At 29.5% G+C, this 16820-nt stretch overlaps 1 protein-coding gene across 1 annotated transcript; it reads right to left on the reverse strand.

Moving 5' to 3' along the window:
* Positions 1–1920: 1920 nt before the first annotated feature.
* On the reverse strand, positions 1921–5915 carry LOC133696421 (thermospermine synthase ACAULIS5-like). Its single transcript, XM_062118610.1, has 10 exons — positions 5520–5915; positions 4467–4533; positions 4253–4347; positions 4035–4137; positions 3319–3407; positions 3050–3206; positions 2881–2956; positions 2708–2766; positions 2323–2459; positions 1921–2231 (listed from the first exon to the last, which is right to left on the reverse strand). The coding sequence occupies exons 1-10, from the start codon at positions 5663–5665 to the stop codon at positions 2093–2095; spliced, it is 1068 nt and encodes a 355-aa protein (XP_061974594.1). The 5' UTR covers positions 5666–5915; the 3' UTR covers positions 1921–2092.
* Positions 5916–16820: the final 10905 nt, after the last annotated feature.

Consider the following 16820-nt stretch of genomic DNA (forward strand, 5'->3'; position numbering starts at 1 on the left):
ACATGCTAGATTTCATATTGCCAAGGCGCTGGTAACAATTCCACACCGTCTTCTTACCATTTTTAGATAGTGTTAGATATTAAGATAGTGATTAATTTTTAAAATATTTTTTATTTATAAATATATTAAAATAATTTTATTATATTTTTTATTTTTAAAATTTTTATATTAAAATAATTCAAAAAAAAATTAAAGAATTTTTTTAAAAAGCACAGTTTAAGTATTGGCAGTGACTACAACATATTAACGCTAACGCGTGTCTTGGTTTTTTTGATAATTTAATTCTTATTCACCAATTGGCGGAGCGGGAAACTTTAGTCAGGAGGCCAAATTATACTAAATATTAAATATTCACTATTGACGCTAACACCGTTCACACACAAAAATTATTGTGGATCATCATGTTTATTTTTTGAAAATTCATTTTGATTCTTGAAATTTTATTTTAAATAATTTAATCCTAATTTAAAGTTAATTATTTTTTATTTCTTAGTCAATTATAGGATTGAAAGAATAAAAACCGAAATGAAAAGTTCATGTTGTTTCATAAGTTTAGGGAAATATATACTTTGATCCTCTAATTTTCATAATAATACAAATTATATGATTTCAATGTCTCAATTTTTTTTCTCAAATTCAATTTTGATATGAAAGTTTATTTTTATTATTTTTCAGTTTCTAATTAAGAGAGGAGAGAGAGAGAGGTCGTCAAATTTCAATGCTAAAGAGATAAAAATATCATTAACACCAATTTGTGCCACTAAAATAGTCGATGTTTGTATCAAATAGTTTCATTTGATGAGTTGAGTTTATATTAAGTCTTTTTTTACCTTTAAATTCATGAAAATACATATATGAACTCAATTTGATTTTTAATTTCGAAATGATTTTTTGGTATCTTTGAGGCCATTGATAGGTTTATAACGATTCTAAGGATGTTTTTGGTAAAAAAAAAAGAGTTAAAAAAACAGGTTTTTGAGTAAAAACAAACTCAAGCCCTAATTTTTTTGAGGTCATGAATAAATTTATAATGGACACGTTGCATGCCCCACTTGCAACCAAAAAAAGAGCCCAATCATGCCTGCCTATCAGGGAAGGCTTGCTTGTGGGCCCTAACAAGATGAGTGAGACCCAATAACGTTTGATCTTTGTTTTTTTTCTAAACTATTTTTTCTATTTGTTAAATTAATGCTTTTTATATGATTTTTCATCTAAATTTGATTTATTTGTATTTAGATTAATACCCCACCCTTTTTCTCTTTCATTTTGTTTAGATACCATCTTTTAAATAACAATGTTGAAGAGTTTTTATGATTCATTTATAGTTTTTTTTTCATCTGTTGTATATATGAATTTTATTTTTGAAAAAAAATTATTTTTAGATAATATTTCTAATATGTGCATCATTACATAATTTTTTTTATTCAATCAATTTAATTTGTGTTTCTATTTCTATTATCATTTACTTGAATAAAAATATTATTTAATAGATAAATTTAGCAAACATAACCAAATGAATGTCCCATCGAGATTAAATATTTTAATTTACATCTGTTTTTTAATTTTTATTTTTAGTTACCGTTTATGTTTTTTTTATTTATTAACATACAGTTCTCAATTTATTTGATTATACTATACATAAGTTTTTTTTAATTTTTACTTAAAAATTTTTTAAATATAAAAATATATTAAAAAAACTTATCTATATAATTTTTTTATTTTAAAAAATATCTGACCGCAGGAAAATACACGGTTATAATATCTAGGTAAAAAATATTTTGTAGAAGTTAAAAAAATTCTTTTACAAAGGCCGGGCCCTACCAAGCCCCTCTGTCTACGCCATGCCTCTACGAATCGTACAATTTCAGTAATAGGATTTCATTCTACCAACATATTAGAAAAACAAATTGAGACAAAATAAAAGCAAAGATCCACCCGTTACGATTATATAATCATTTCATTAGGTAACTACAAAAGCAAGAGTTAAAAAAAAAAAAAAAAACATACACGACTTAGTAGATGAAAAAGAAAAACATATAATTAACAGAACAAGAGTAAATTTTCAAAAACATGTGCTGCTTCCATTCTTAATTCACTTTGTGCTTTTGGTAGGCGCTTCTTCCATTAATCCATTTCTTATTAATTTAGCTTGATTCTGTTTGTGGACGCTGCCATGCCCATAAATGAACCGGGCTGCTCCTTCTGTGTAGACATGAGTTTCGTTGTCAAGCCTGCCATTAAGTAATGTTCCAAGTTAGGTACAGCTTAATTATTATAGAAGAGAAAGGTAGGAGAAGAATGATATGCATGCATGGGCCTTACGATTTTCGAACAGCTTTGCTCAATGTCGAGGCTGATGAAAATGTTTTACCATCAAGATACCTGTTTTCCCCTTTAATCCTCTGTTTAATTCTGGTGTCTAACTCATCAGCACTCAGCATAAATGGAGAATCTGAAGCCTGTCAATTAATTGCAACTTTTACAAGTGCCTGAACTATCACGGTAAAGACAAGTTGTATGTATAGTCTTGATTGACAGTAACAAAGGCCTAAAAATTTGTGTCTACGTAAAATTGCAGGGAACTGATAAGTGCTGAAACTATTTAATTAAAGTGATCATCATAAGGGCTGGAATAACGTTTCAGAAGCCTGGAAAGTGGAGGATTAATTGTTTTTAAAACAGAAAGAGAATGTGTTAGGTATAATACCATGACCCATCCCCAGGTATCAGCATAGGAAGGGATATGAGCTGAGTAAGGCACCACATCTGCACGTTGGGAAATAAAGAAAAATAAAATTGGCCAGGCCATTAATCTGGTTTCAGTTTTGTTGGTTTATAAAAAAGAAACAAAATGTAAGTAAATATTTACGTGTTACTTACATTTGAACACCTGCCTTAAAGTGTTGTAGATGCATGAAAACACTTCTGTATGGCTGAAAATTCCAGCTGGCCCTGCCTGCAAAATTCACGGGACATGAATGATTATTTGTTCCATCCTCCCTCTTCCCCTCTGTCTCTCCCTTTCCAAAAACCAGAAACGATTATATACCTGTGTGATAAATATGCCACCTTGATTGAGTCTGGGCTTAACGGTGTGCTCATAAAAGGACTTAGTGTAGAGTTTGTAACATGGGCCTCCCTCTATTGGGTCTGCCAGGTCTCCTATTATCACGTCATAGCACTCCTTTCCAATTTCTAGCTCAGCTCTGCAACATTTCACAGCAACAATATATATGAGCGAGAAGAAACGAGAATAATAATGAAATGCTTAACTTTTTTTAACAATAATAACAAAAAACATAGAATCGAGAGTCAAACCTGGCATCGTTGATGATGACCTCAAGTCTTGGATCACAGAAAGCTTCTCTATTCACAACCAAGTATGCCTTGCAGAAGTTTACCACCTCCTGATTCCATGACACAAGTTTGGGTTACGAGCTGTAAAATTTTCCTGGCCATTTCCTTACATTACATGGCAGTGAATAAAGCACTCTGGTCTTTGGTCACACATGGCTTATAATTATTTTGTTTTTTGGTTGAACTGATATTTTCATCAATACATTATTATTGGTGGTTAGGGGAACGCTGAGTGCTTGATTTATTGGCCATGAACCTAAACGACATGCCCTTTTCCTTGATGTAGCGGAGCTACAAGTCCCAAACAAACTTCACTCAAGAGCAAGGGAAGAAAAATAGGATCAAAAAAAGAAATTGTCTAACATTTCAGGGTAACACAAACATAATAATGATGGATAATCATTTTCTTGAGAAAGTTTTTTGGACAAACCAAGCCAACAATAACTATGCTGTCCCCTCTATTTGGGGACCAAGAAAAAAAGGGATTAATGATTATAGATAACCTTACTCGATCAAAAAAAAGAAAAAAGAAAAAGAAAAAGTAGAAGTAAAAGTGATAATTCTGATTCATCGAAGCGGAGTGGGCGATAGCTAGATTAATTCATAAACTATTTAACATTATAAATTCCTTGTAATGGAAGTAGGGGATTAAACAAAGAGTGGGATAATTGAATTACCTCATCAATGTCACACATGACAACCTTCTCCACTGTCTTGTGTCTTAGTATTTCTCTTGCAGTGGAACCTTCACCTCCTCCCATGATAAAGACTGTCTTTGGACTGCAAGCGAATGTAGAAAAACAATCGCTACAAATTAAGCAACGCTAGAGTACCACATAGGGACCCTACAATCCTCCAAAATACTACTAATAATAAAAACAGAAGAAAGAATTACCTTGAATGATGAAGAAATGCTGGATGAACAAGAGATTCATGGTAGATGAATTCATCCACTTCTGCACTTTGCAGCTTTCCATCAATGACTAAAGCCTGTCAGGCAGAACAAAAATAATTTATCTTAGGATAGAATACTGGAAAATTATTTAAGCTGGACATATACAAAGCAGTACTCTTTCTTCTTAAGAGTAGAAGTTTTTTGAAACATGGACCTTGCCAAACGGCTTTGTGTCCAATAGTGCAATGTCCTGATACCGAGAGGCCCCTGTGTGCAGAATACTGCGACAAAAATAACGAACGATAGTCAATGCTCGAATCAACTATGAAAGGGGAGATAATTTTGGAGTGTTTGTTTTTGTGTCTCACAATGTTTTTTTTTTATATATATCTGAAATTAATGTTTTTCTTTAAAAATAAATAAAAAATATTTTTTAATTAAAAAATACAATGTACCGCTTTGGCCTATTAATTAACAATTTCACTTTTAAGGTTCCTTCTTTTTATTATAATTAACAACCACTATACCAACACAAAAACAAATAATCTTGAAGGAGAACCAAATCCTTGAAACGAGACCAGAGGGAACATGCCAGAGTATTACGGATTGTACTTACAAATAGCCTTAGCCTAATGGCTTCCGCATTGAAGCAGATTTGAGTAACTTCAGTTTCTTTTTTTTCTTTTGGATACCCAAAAACACTTAAGACCTTTTGATGAACCAAAAAATATGATGACTATTCTATAATTTCGCTTTGTCTCGCACAATAAAAAGGTAATGGTTCTTTTTTGATTCATGAAGCTTCTCCTGCGACACTGTCTTATGAATTCTATCATAAAATTTGTTGAAATAAAACATGTTTCACCGCAAAACCCATCACTAAATAAGAGAGAAGAGGAGATTATAAAAAACCAGTGGGTTCTTTATTTATTTATTTTCTATAGAAGGGAAGGGCATGGCCCTAGAGATTGAATCATCGTGGCCCAGAATGCAGGGTAGGTGTTTCGATACGGTGATACTTAGTCTTATAGAATGGGAAATTAAGTTTCCCTTTCAAGTTAAGAACACAAGAGTTAAGATAAAAGGAAGGGGGAGAAGTAAAGACAATATAAAGATATTTTAAAAACTAAAGCCTAATTTCGAAAAAACCAGTCAAGAAATAAGAGGAAAATCGAAGTTGGTTGGCAATAAAACCAAACCAATTGGTTAATTTGAATGATGATGATGATGATGATGATGGAGCAGTTGGCGTGCAATTTATATGTACCTATTGAGAGCAAAACACCATCTCAAGTTCTCTTCAATCTCTTCTTCATACCAACAGCTCTTCCTATAACCATTCAGTGATGAATGGCTTTTGCCATTCACACCATTGCCATTGCTAATGCCATTAGAGCAAGAAATGTCACCCATTTTTTCTCTCCTGTATCTCTAAGTAAGCCAAGAAAGAGTGAGAGGTAAGGGCGATAGAGGAAAGAGGCTAGTAATCAAGTGAAGGATGGAGGGAAGGGTAGCAGGGCTGCACAATATAAATGGGAAGGTGGCAGGAAAATCGAAAAGGGTATGATTTGGTTTGGTATGGAGAGCTAGTGAAATCTATCGAAGCGGGTGTGTCTCTCAGGACTGAAAAGTAGAGCTATAGACAAGATATCCTCATGGATTTTCGAAAATATGTGCACACAAAAAGCAAAGAAAAGGTGGAAAGTGCGTGATCTCTAAGGTTGATTTGCTGGCGTGGTTGCAAATTTGCTACCTAACAATTTGCCAAACGAGCCTCGTTGAAAAAAAACTCAGTGAAACGGTATGATAAATATCATAGTTGAAGATAACGATATTTTAAAAAATCGCAATCAATAATTGCAATATTTTAAAAAAATAATTAAAATAAATTGGCATAAATCTTAAAAAAAAAAAAGATTTGGAAGTATACATAAGTTTTGATAACAATATTCATGTCACTACTAAAAAATCTCAACAAAATAAATTAAATGATATAAAAAAAATTATCATCAATAATTTAAAGTAGTTCACCCACACTTTTCAAAGACAGTGAGTAATTTATTTGTTTTTGAATGGCATGTATGACCTCTTCTTATCATTATTGATGACATCCCTGTTAGATTAGTTTCTATCTTTTTTTATGGTACTAGGTGTCAGTATTGGAGTTTCAATATGTTTTTAATGTCTAATTTTTTTTTTAATTAAAATTTATATCAATTCATTTAAACTATTTCTTTGAAATATCACTATTTCAAAACCATGACTTTTTTAAAATATCAATGTTTTGAATTATGATATTTATCAAATTATGCTATTTTGTAAAAAAATAATAATGTACTTATATTATTTTAAAAAAAATCATGATAAAATCTTCGAACAATCCTATTTTTTTAAAAATAAAATCCATATATTTAGCAATTTGGGCATCAATGTTCTTAGTTTATACCTCCCCGTAAAGTATCAATAAATTCACATATCACACGATCTTGGCTTCTTGCTCATATGTGATGATCTTTTCCATATGCATGTTTATTCATCTGTATATTATAATTATAACAAACACTAATGGTAATGGAGGGGACAATTCTTTGTCCCGCATAATATTATTTATTTTAATAATATTTTTTTATTTTTTTATATTAAATTTATTAAAAATTAAATTTTATATTTTATTTTGATTTATTTTTTATAATGTTATCCTACCATCATGATTTGGGTCATGGATTTAACTAGTTAATCCGATTAACTCGAGTTTTTTTTGTTTTTTTAATTAATTTTTTCCATCTTCATCCTTCAATGCTTGATTGATTGAGAATTGAATTTTATAATTTTTTTTGATTTGCTTCCTATGAGTTTAGCACAGTCTCATGACTGGAGTTGTAGGTTTAAAGGGCTAAACTGATTGACTTGAGTTATTTTTTAGGTCTTTTTGTAACTTGTTTTTTTAATTCAATCATTAAACATTGAATTTATTGAGAATTAGATTTTATAATTTATTTTGATTTACTGTTTATGAGTATATCCCTATTTAATAACCTAGGTTATGGTTTGATTAGTTAACCTGAGTTAACTGGGGTTATTTTTTGTATTTTTTAATTGATTTTTTTAAAAAATCATTCTTTAATATTGGATTAATTAAAAATCAAAAATCAAAATTTGTTTCGAATTACTTTTTATAGAAAGTAATTGGTAGAAAGTAAATTTTTTTCTTACAAATACTCTTCTTGTTATTCATAAGTGTTTGATTAATAAAAGATATGAAGATGGCTAGAATAGAGAAAGTAAGAAAGAACTTATAATGAAAATGAAATTGTGTTTGGTAGTGGTATATAAAATAAAATTAATCTTTTTTTTGTAGTTAATGAATAACAACACAAGAAAATACAGGAACATTTGTTTATACTTGATATATCTTATAATTAAAATTGCAATGCTTAAAATAAAATAAAATAAAATAAGATCATTATTTTTCACAATTGTTTTTAGAACATGATCAATTTTTATTTCTCTACACTATGTATATTTTAATTATGTTATGTTTTTATAATTATATTCCTGAAAAATTCATCCATTCAATAAATAAATTTCTTATTATATCTTTTAATAAAATTAACTCTTTGGTTAGTTTATTTAATAATAATTTACTCAAATTCATAAATTTCTTAATTTCTATAAATTATTAAATTATATAAAATATTTTTTTGTTTATTTTGAGAAATTTATTTTTTCATATTAATTGGAGAAAATGAAAAAAAAACTTTTAATACAGTTATATTCTTAAGAAGTGTTTTTAAAAAATTATACACACACACACACACACACCCCGACGATCCCAGTGTTTAGAGGTAAGCAAAAAAACCGAAAAACTGAGAAAAACCAAGAAACATAAAAAAAAACCAAAAAAACCGAACCGTGAAAAAAAACCGATTAAAATTTTAAAAAAACCGACCAGTTCGGTTTGGTTTCGGTTTTATAAGCCTAAAACCAAAAAAGCCAAACCGGAAAAAAACCAAGCCAAACTGGTTTGAACCGGTTTTTTTTCTAAAAAACCTAACCGAAACCGGTCGGTTTGAATCGGTTTTCTGTTTTTTTTTAATTTCAATTTGGTTATTTTTTTGATAAAAACCGAACCGAACCGAACCGAAAATGATCACCCCTACCGGTGTCTAACAGACCATTATCGTATTAATTTGTCACTTATAAAAATCAATATTATAATTTAGAATCATTCCTGGCTTCTAATTGAATTATTATGAAAGATATCACATCTGTTTCTAGAAAAACAAAAGAGCATTCCAAGAGAAATACCTACAAGATGTCGAAAGCATTTCTTGCAAATGTCTTAATTATATGGCACGTAAAATTATGCTGGAAATAGGATGGCAAATTGCCTGAAATACGATCACAATGTCACTGCAGCTACACCTACATGCATCTTAGATTTTAAGAGAAAATGAACAAGAAAAAGTCAAGGAAAAGGATAAAAGATGATGATTAGTAAGGAGTGACAATTACCGAAAATTCTGGCTATGTTATTTTCTTCGAAAATGTGTGCAAATCTTGGTTGGAGAGAGAGAGACGAGGGCGTGCAGCTGGAACCATCATCATATTCTCTTGCTTCAAAAGATGGGAGGAGGGGGCGTGCCATGCCAGGCGCACTCATAATCACCACCGTCACGATCAAAGAACAACAATCCACAACTCCAGCAACATAAAAAATCTTCGACCCCGCCATGATAAAAACGAACAATAACCCCTCTTACACTATTGAGTTCACCACTTACCTCTCTATTATCATGCCTGTTTTGCCAGGTGTCGACCTCTCATCTCATCTTTTAACCCCTTTATGTGGGGCCCAACACGGGTAATACTCGCATCAGCATGATGTGCCCTCAAGGAGGAGGGTCGCTTGAAGAGGATTGGTGTTCTTTGTTCACGCCGGCCAACTATTACCATACGAACTCAAAGAGCCATAGAATTTGGAGGGGGTGATGATGGATTCACCCACATCTTGTTTTGGAAAGTTATGATGATAGTCTCAATGCCCCTTGGGTCCCAAAGACCAATAAGCCTTTTGCTTCTTTGTCACTGTTCGTCTAATCTTTTACTCGATTTGCCCACCCCATGACCTGAAAGAATTATTATACTGCAAGCTTGAAGTCACTTAATCAAGTAAAAAAATCTCAAGGATCGTTTACACAGAACAATACACTAATTCCTAGATTATCCTTGTACAGTGCTAACATGTGATAAACACTAAGATTTTAGAAGACAATTACTCTTTGTACTAAAAAAAACTGTAATTCTTTATCGAGCTTGAGTGTTCATCCTTTTTCCTTCTTCTTTTTCCCCATTCAATCTCCTCTTTTTGTTTTTTTCAATTTTACTTTTTTTTTTCAATTCCATCCTTGTAATTTTTTCATTATTCACACTCGTAAACCCGTGATAGGCAAGAAGTTGGGCTGAGAGAGTTTTTTCTTATCTATTTCATAATTTTTTTTCCAGAGATTTGTCCTCAAGCTTTTTTTACCAGTTGATTGAGTTGTATTTGAATCGGCTAAGTTAACTAGGTCACGCCAAGACAACTCTTATACAGTTTAATTTCAAACTTGATTTAGACAAGAAGTTGGTTTGGAGGTTTTTCCGATCAATTTAATTGTTTTTCCTCAATCTCAACCTTATATCTTTTTTACCGATCAGTCATGTTGTCTTTGGATTAATCAAATCGATTAAGTCACATTATGATAACTACCACGTAATTTAAATTCAAACTTGAGCTGAAAAAAGAATCAAATTGAGAGGTTTTGATGTTCACCCACTAGGTCATATAAGGCATCTCCCGGGGCTAAGCATTGGTTTTAGCAGTGATGTTGAAGGCATTGTGCTGAGCTTTTCCATCTGGGCTGACGTGTGGTGTCGATGATTGTTTTTTCTTCCCCTCTTTTTTTTCTCTTCTAGAATTTAGCAAGGCCTTCCAAGATTGAATATTATCATGTCATTTTGTTTTTGTATCAAATTTGATCCTTAATGTTTTTTTTATTCCTAATAGTTTGTTATAAATCCTTTTTTGTATTGATTTTTTTTTTTAATTTCATCCTTTTAATTTTTATATCAAATTTGATCATCGTTCATTTGATTGTGATTTATTTTGTTCTGGATCATTTTTATTATCTTTTTGCGCAATTTTAGCTCTGAATATTTTATTGATTAAGAATTTGGCTTTATAATTTTTTTGAATTTGAAAAATTAACTTGGGTTGACTTGGATTTATGTTTCAGGTCTTTTTTTTAGAATTGTTTTTTTTTTCATCATTCTGTATTATGTTTATTAGGGATTGAGTTTCGTGATTTCTTTTATATTTTTTTTTATATAATTATCAAGATCTTAATTTTCATGTATGGTTTGTAAGTTTGATAGATTATCCTAAATTGACTCAAAACTTTTTTTATTTTATTTTTTTTAATGAATTTTTTAATATTTGTTTGAAAATTGAGTTTCTTATGCTATTCAATGTTCTTTGTACCAGCTATCAAACTTAAATCTCATTTGTTTGCTACGAGGATGGATCAAATACATTTTTAAAGTATTCATCAGATCACCGATAGCAAACTTGTCGTTCGTTAAATCCACATTAAGAAACGCACCCTAAACAAATATCGTAAAATCTTCATTTGCGTTCTTGCAGAGAACTTGATCTTTGACTCTTTGAGATTTGAGTCTCCAAATAGCGCCAGAAACGAAAGAATCAAGATAATAATTGATTCCTTGCAAATAATCCTATAAATTAGAGATTTTAATATCTCTTTTCTTGTTGCATTGTATGTTTTAGACATGAGGTTTGTGTATACACAACTTTTTCTTATAGTATTATGCGATTACTTGTATGTTTTAAAATTTCTAAATTAAATAATGATAAGGATAAGGAGGATATGATAATGAATCATCTGTGATCGACAATAAATGTGATTTATTTGAGTTATTGTTTGTTATTTTTTTTGATATGTTGAATTTATTTAAATAATATTTTTTTTATAATCTCAGTGATATTATAATTCAAGTTTTGCTATTTATCTGATTTTTTTCTTTTTTTTCTTGATAATTTAATTTTTTTTAAAAAATTAATATAATGAATAACAACAATTTATAAAGACCATGTTTTCAAACATAACATATATATATATATATATATATATATATATATAAATTATATTATTTCACTATTTTATTTTAAAAAATTATAAATATATTTTAATTTTTTTTACTAATTTTAAAAAATAAACAATGAGGCATCGTGGTCGAGGTTGCTGGCTGCTGCACGAAACCTAATTCATGCTAGAAGCCTGTTGAGACTTCAAAGGCGACGTTAGGTTCGGTTCGAGCCTAGGTCAGGCTCGTTGTAGTTTTCTTGGCCCGGGTTCGACCTCATCCAATCAATCGTTCTGGATCTTAAGCCTAAACGTGGTTCGTGATGGATCTCAAGCTTTTCAGGCTAGAGCCTAGTAAAAAGAAAGAAACTATAGAAAAACGATTTGTGATTTGGGTTTTTAGTAGAAACACCACCAGTTACACAGTTCTTTATCCCAAAAACATGTTTCAACTAATAATCCTGTTTTGCATTTTGGAGCTATCAAGTTATTTTTTTTTAAAATATATATTAAAATAATATTTTTTTATTTTTTTAAATTATTTTTGATATCAATGCATTAAAATAATCTAAAAATATTAAAAACATATTAATTAAAAAAAATAAAAAAATTTTAATTTTTTTTAAAAATACTTTTTAAATGTAAAATAAAGTAGTAGCAAAGATGAGTTAAGTGGAAGGGATTTTGTAGTAAATAAAAAAATAAAGAAAAGTAAACGAGTTTATCAAAGAAAGAGGAGAAGTGGAAGGAGAGGAAATGAGAGCAGTCAAGGTGTCATGTGTCAGGATTTGCGCCAATTCAATCACTAGCAAAATACATGATATCATTGTCAAATACAATGAATATTTAGAAAATCTGAGCGTATGTAAACGAGAAATTATTAGATATTAAGAGTATTACTTTATATGTACGGAGTATAATTTTTTTTTTAATGTGAGTGTTCGGGCCAGCTTGCGTGTATCTTGACTAATTCTATAGACTCTAAAATTAATGACCATATAAATCTCCGGTAGTCATCATTCAACAAACTTTTTAATCTTAAATTTTTAATATTAGAATATCTACTAGATAATTTTATGAAGTACAACTCTTGTTTTGATTGCTATATGTAAACAATGTCAGTACTCAGCATTGACAAAAGAAAATATAGCAAGGAAGAGATGGAGGCGCCTCGGATTTAGACTTTAATACAATACATGAGATGAATTTTATTTTTTTCTCTCAATGAAGTTGATAATTCAAAGAGCTTGAATGAGAGGCAAAGATGATGAGGTTGTCTTGAAAGAAAAAACTAAAAGATTAGTGCGCATCATGTCTTTTTGGATGGTCCCTTCTCCTGGTTTGCGTCTCCTTCCCTTAGGAGACTCTGGTTTTGTCCTTGTCCATTGCTTAGCTCTCTTCTTCTTTCTTTCTTCTTCAGCGCCAAAAGGATGGGGAAAAAAGAAGAAGAAAGATGAACCGGAAAGACGGGGATAAAAAGAGGTGACTGCGTGCCCTTAATAATTTATTATTTTTGTGTTTAAAAAATAATTTTGAAAATTTTTAATTTTTTTAATATTATATATTTTTAACTTGAGGACAAATGTCCCAAATGACAACAAGTCATTGTAAAGGTTCCTCTCGTTTTGAGTTTTGTGAAACATGTGACGAAGGGTTATTTTTTCATCCAGTGCAAATACATTTTGCCGTCGTAGTTTATCACAATTAAATTATATTTGACCATAAGATAGTGTATTCGAGTATAGCAATTTATATTTTTTTTTAACATGCTAGCAGCAGCGTTTGATTTGATTAAATTTTTTATTGCGATTTAGTTTAGAAAAAGAAGTTATAGATTGATACTTGACTGTGAAAAAAGAAGAAGAATACTTATCAAATCCCAAGGCCCAAGCTCCAAGTGAGAGCATATTGACAAAGGAACGAGGCAAGAAGATAAGAAGACAGAAATGTAGAGAGGTCAATTAAAAGTCTTGGAAGAGTGGGGCTAGCGCCCAGCAAAACAACACCAGCAACACAATCATCGAGATCTGATAATCCATCAGTTTGTGATCTTGAATGACATTGCTTAACTCACCTATCTATTTCTATTTCAGAAGAAAAAAAATGATATGAAACGGATGCCTTTCACAATCTATGAAACTTTAATGGTTTTTTGAGACTAAAATTTAATTGCTTTCTACCTTGACGTCCTCGTCAGTACTGGCCATGTGAACCCAACTGCGGCGGTCCCCCGTTTTCTTTTTTAATTTTGAATTGATCGATCTAAGGCGGATTCTGAAGGAGATGATTGTGCTCAGCGTCTTGTGGCTGGGCATTAGGATAGGATAGATAAGGAAATTGAGAGGACAGTGCCAGTGGTCGAGAGAAAATTAAGAAAAGAGACATTTGCGTCCTGAAAACTAGGTTCTGTCAATTAGAACAGCTGGGATTCGGTATTACAGAATAATATAAATTTTATTTTAAAATTTTATTTAATAATTTAAATTATTGGATTGAAATAATTTTTTGATATAGTATTAGAGTCTTGATGATTAAGTGATTACGAGTTTGAATCTTACCATCTTTATTTATTAGATAAAAAATTAAACACAGGGTAAAACAAACTTAAGTTATTAGATTGAAATAATTTTTTAATAACTGACGGAGATTTTTTCCGACGTTAAGATATCCACCTGTTGCCTGAGCCAATCCATATGTTAAAAATCTATAAAAGTGAACTGAAACCTTCATTTAGTAATCCCTTATCATGTCAACAAAGAAAAAAAAACAATTAAGCTTCAATAATTTATCAAACTGGTTTTAGAAATAACTAGATATATTTCTCGCATTCATTATAAGTTAAATAATTTATTTTACGTAAGAAAGTGGGAGATTAAAAAAATTTAAATCTCAAGTTATTAGTTAAAGTGATAATTTAAATAGTATAAAATAATAATAATAAATAAATAAATAATGATTAGTAAGGATGTTGAATTGAATGAGTTTATATTGAGATTTGTACTCAATGATACAATTGAAGCCAAGGAATTAAGAGTTTCTTCTCATGGTAACACAATGAAAAAAAAAATCGAGACTAACACAACTTTTTTCCCAAACTAGTATAATTTTACTATTCATACAGGTCTCACATGTGAAACTCACATATCAATTTTTTTTTCTTCTTTTTTCTACCTCATTTCTTCATCCAGTCCCTTTATTCATCTTTAATTAACTTATTTTTGTGCACAACCTTTTTATGCTCAACATTTATATATATATATATATATATATATATATATATATATATATATATATATTTAAAAAATGAAAGTAAAATACATAATTGTAAAAGAGATGGCAAGAATAGGAAGGCTTAGTCTGGAAGGCATGAATGACACCAATGTATAAGCAGTTGTATTTGATAAATGTTGGTACTTGAAATGGAAATGAGCTATAAATTAATTTTCACAAAGGAGGAAACGGGTGAAAGAAAGCAAGTGTGCCAGAGTCAACAAGAATGACGGAGGTGATATTGAAGTTGGGAAAGATTGCCGCTTTTTTTAAAAAAACTTGGAAATCTAGTAGTTTAAATAGTTAGAAGGTGGCTTTAAATGTAGTGTAAGTTGAATTGTTAGAATAGTCATGTAGCAATGAACAATATGTTGAATTTGGGTAGTTGGGGTTGTTTAATGACTAACAACTAATAAATGAAATGAATAGATGCACATTTTGATCACTTTAGTTTTACTCTCAATTGTTAATCTTTTTAGAAAAAAAGTTTACATAATTATTGAGTATTGAATGGCACTATAAATATCTATTAAGAAAAACAATAAAAAAAAATACTAGAAGTATTTATTGAGTATTATATATATTTCAAACACCAAAACCAAAATTAAATTCAAAGTAACAATTGAATAAAAGTAAAATAGTAAAAGTAAACTATTGCTAATTTGTTTTATAGCAAAACTTGAGTAAATTGTTATTTTAGGTACACAACAATGTAATTATAGACATGTCACTGAATAATTAAGGTAAATTAAAATAATTATTATAACATATACTAAAAAGCATGAGTTGTCTTCTTTTTTTTTGTTTTTAATTTTTTTTCCATTTTTGTTTTTGTTTTTTTTATGTCTTTATAGTTTTTTTTTTGCTTTTTTCTTTGTGTTTTTTTCTTTTAATGAATTTTTTTTAATTTAGTTTGTTAATGTTAATTTTTATTTATTTTATTATCAAACTTCCATAATACAGATCCCGAGTTTAACTGGTTAATGTGATTTGACAAGTTAACCTGAATTTTTTTTTTGTTTAGTTTAGTTTGTTAATATTAAATTTTTTTTATTTAATTATCAAACTTTCATGACACGTATCCCAAGCTTAACGTGTTAACTTGATTTGACGGGTTAACCCAGTTAATTTTAGGTTAACCTGTCAATTTTTTTCTATTTAATTATTAAATTTTCATGACGTGAATCCCAAGTTTTGACGGGTTAATTCAGATTTTTTTCTTCTTTTTCATTAGTTTTTTTCTTCCTATTGGTTTTTTTCTTTGTCCACAGTAAAAAAGTTTATGCATTTAGTTTATTTTTTTGTCTATAGTTTCTTAATATTAAATTTTTTCTGTTTAATTATCAGATTTTCATGACACGGATCCCAGGTTTGACGGGTTAACCATGTTGATTCAGATTTTTTTTCTTTTTCTTCATTAGTTTTTTTTATCTTCCTGTAGGTTTTTTTCTCTTTGCTTTTTCCTTTTTAATTAATCTTTTTTTATTTAGTTCATTAATATTAAATCTTTTTCTATTTATTTATCATATTTTTATGACACGAATCATAGGTTTGACGTGTTAACCTGATTTGACAGGTTAACCCAATTGATTCAGATTTTTTTTTTCTCATTAGTTTTTTTCTTCCGATTTTATCTTTTAATATTGTATGCAGTTCATAGTGAAAAGGCTAATGCCTTTAGTTTTTTTTTTTCATTTTATGTCTTTCATGGTGGACTGCACAGTGCAGTCCATGATGAAAAGACTGATGCCTTTTTTTTTTCTTTTTAATTATTTTATTTATTTATTTTGTTGATATTAAAATTTTTTCTATTTAGTTATCAGATTTTCATGATATGGATCTTAGGTTTGACAGGTTAAACTAGTTAATTTAGATCTCTTTTTCTTCATTAGTTTTCTTCTTCTTATAAGTTTTTTTTATTATTATTTTTTATTTTTAATTAATATTTTTTTATTTAATTTAGTTCATTAATATTAAAATTTTTTATATTTAGTATCGACTGATACCTTTAGTTTTTCTTTTTTTTTTGCCGTTTTTATATCTTTGACTTTGGATTGCACAATGTAGTCCACAGTAAAAAGGTTGATGTTTTTTTTTAATTAATTTTTTTCATTTAATTTAGTTTGTTAATGTTCAATTTTTTCTATTTAATT

This window comes from Populus nigra, chromosome 6 (assembly GCF_951802175.1).
Source record: "Populus nigra chromosome 6, ddPopNigr1.1, whole genome shotgun sequence".
Taxonomy (NCBI): Eukaryota; Viridiplantae; Streptophyta; class Magnoliopsida; order Malpighiales; family Salicaceae; genus Populus; species Populus nigra.

Bases quoted from the DNA above. Each gene is read 5' to 3' on its own strand.
- LOC133696421 (XM_062118610.1), bottom strand. From the start codon at position 5,665: ATGGGTGACATTTCTTGCTCTAATGGCATTAGCAATGGCAATGGTGTG. The intron at 2,767-2,880 runs GTAAGTAACACG...CCCAACGTGCAG, and splicing joins TTTAAGGCAGGTGTTCAAAT to ATGTGGTGCCTTACTCAGCT. The intron at 2,232-2,322 runs GTAAGGCCCATG...ACTTAATGGCAG, and splicing joins AGCAAAGCTGTTCGAAAATC to GCTTGACAACGAAACTCATG.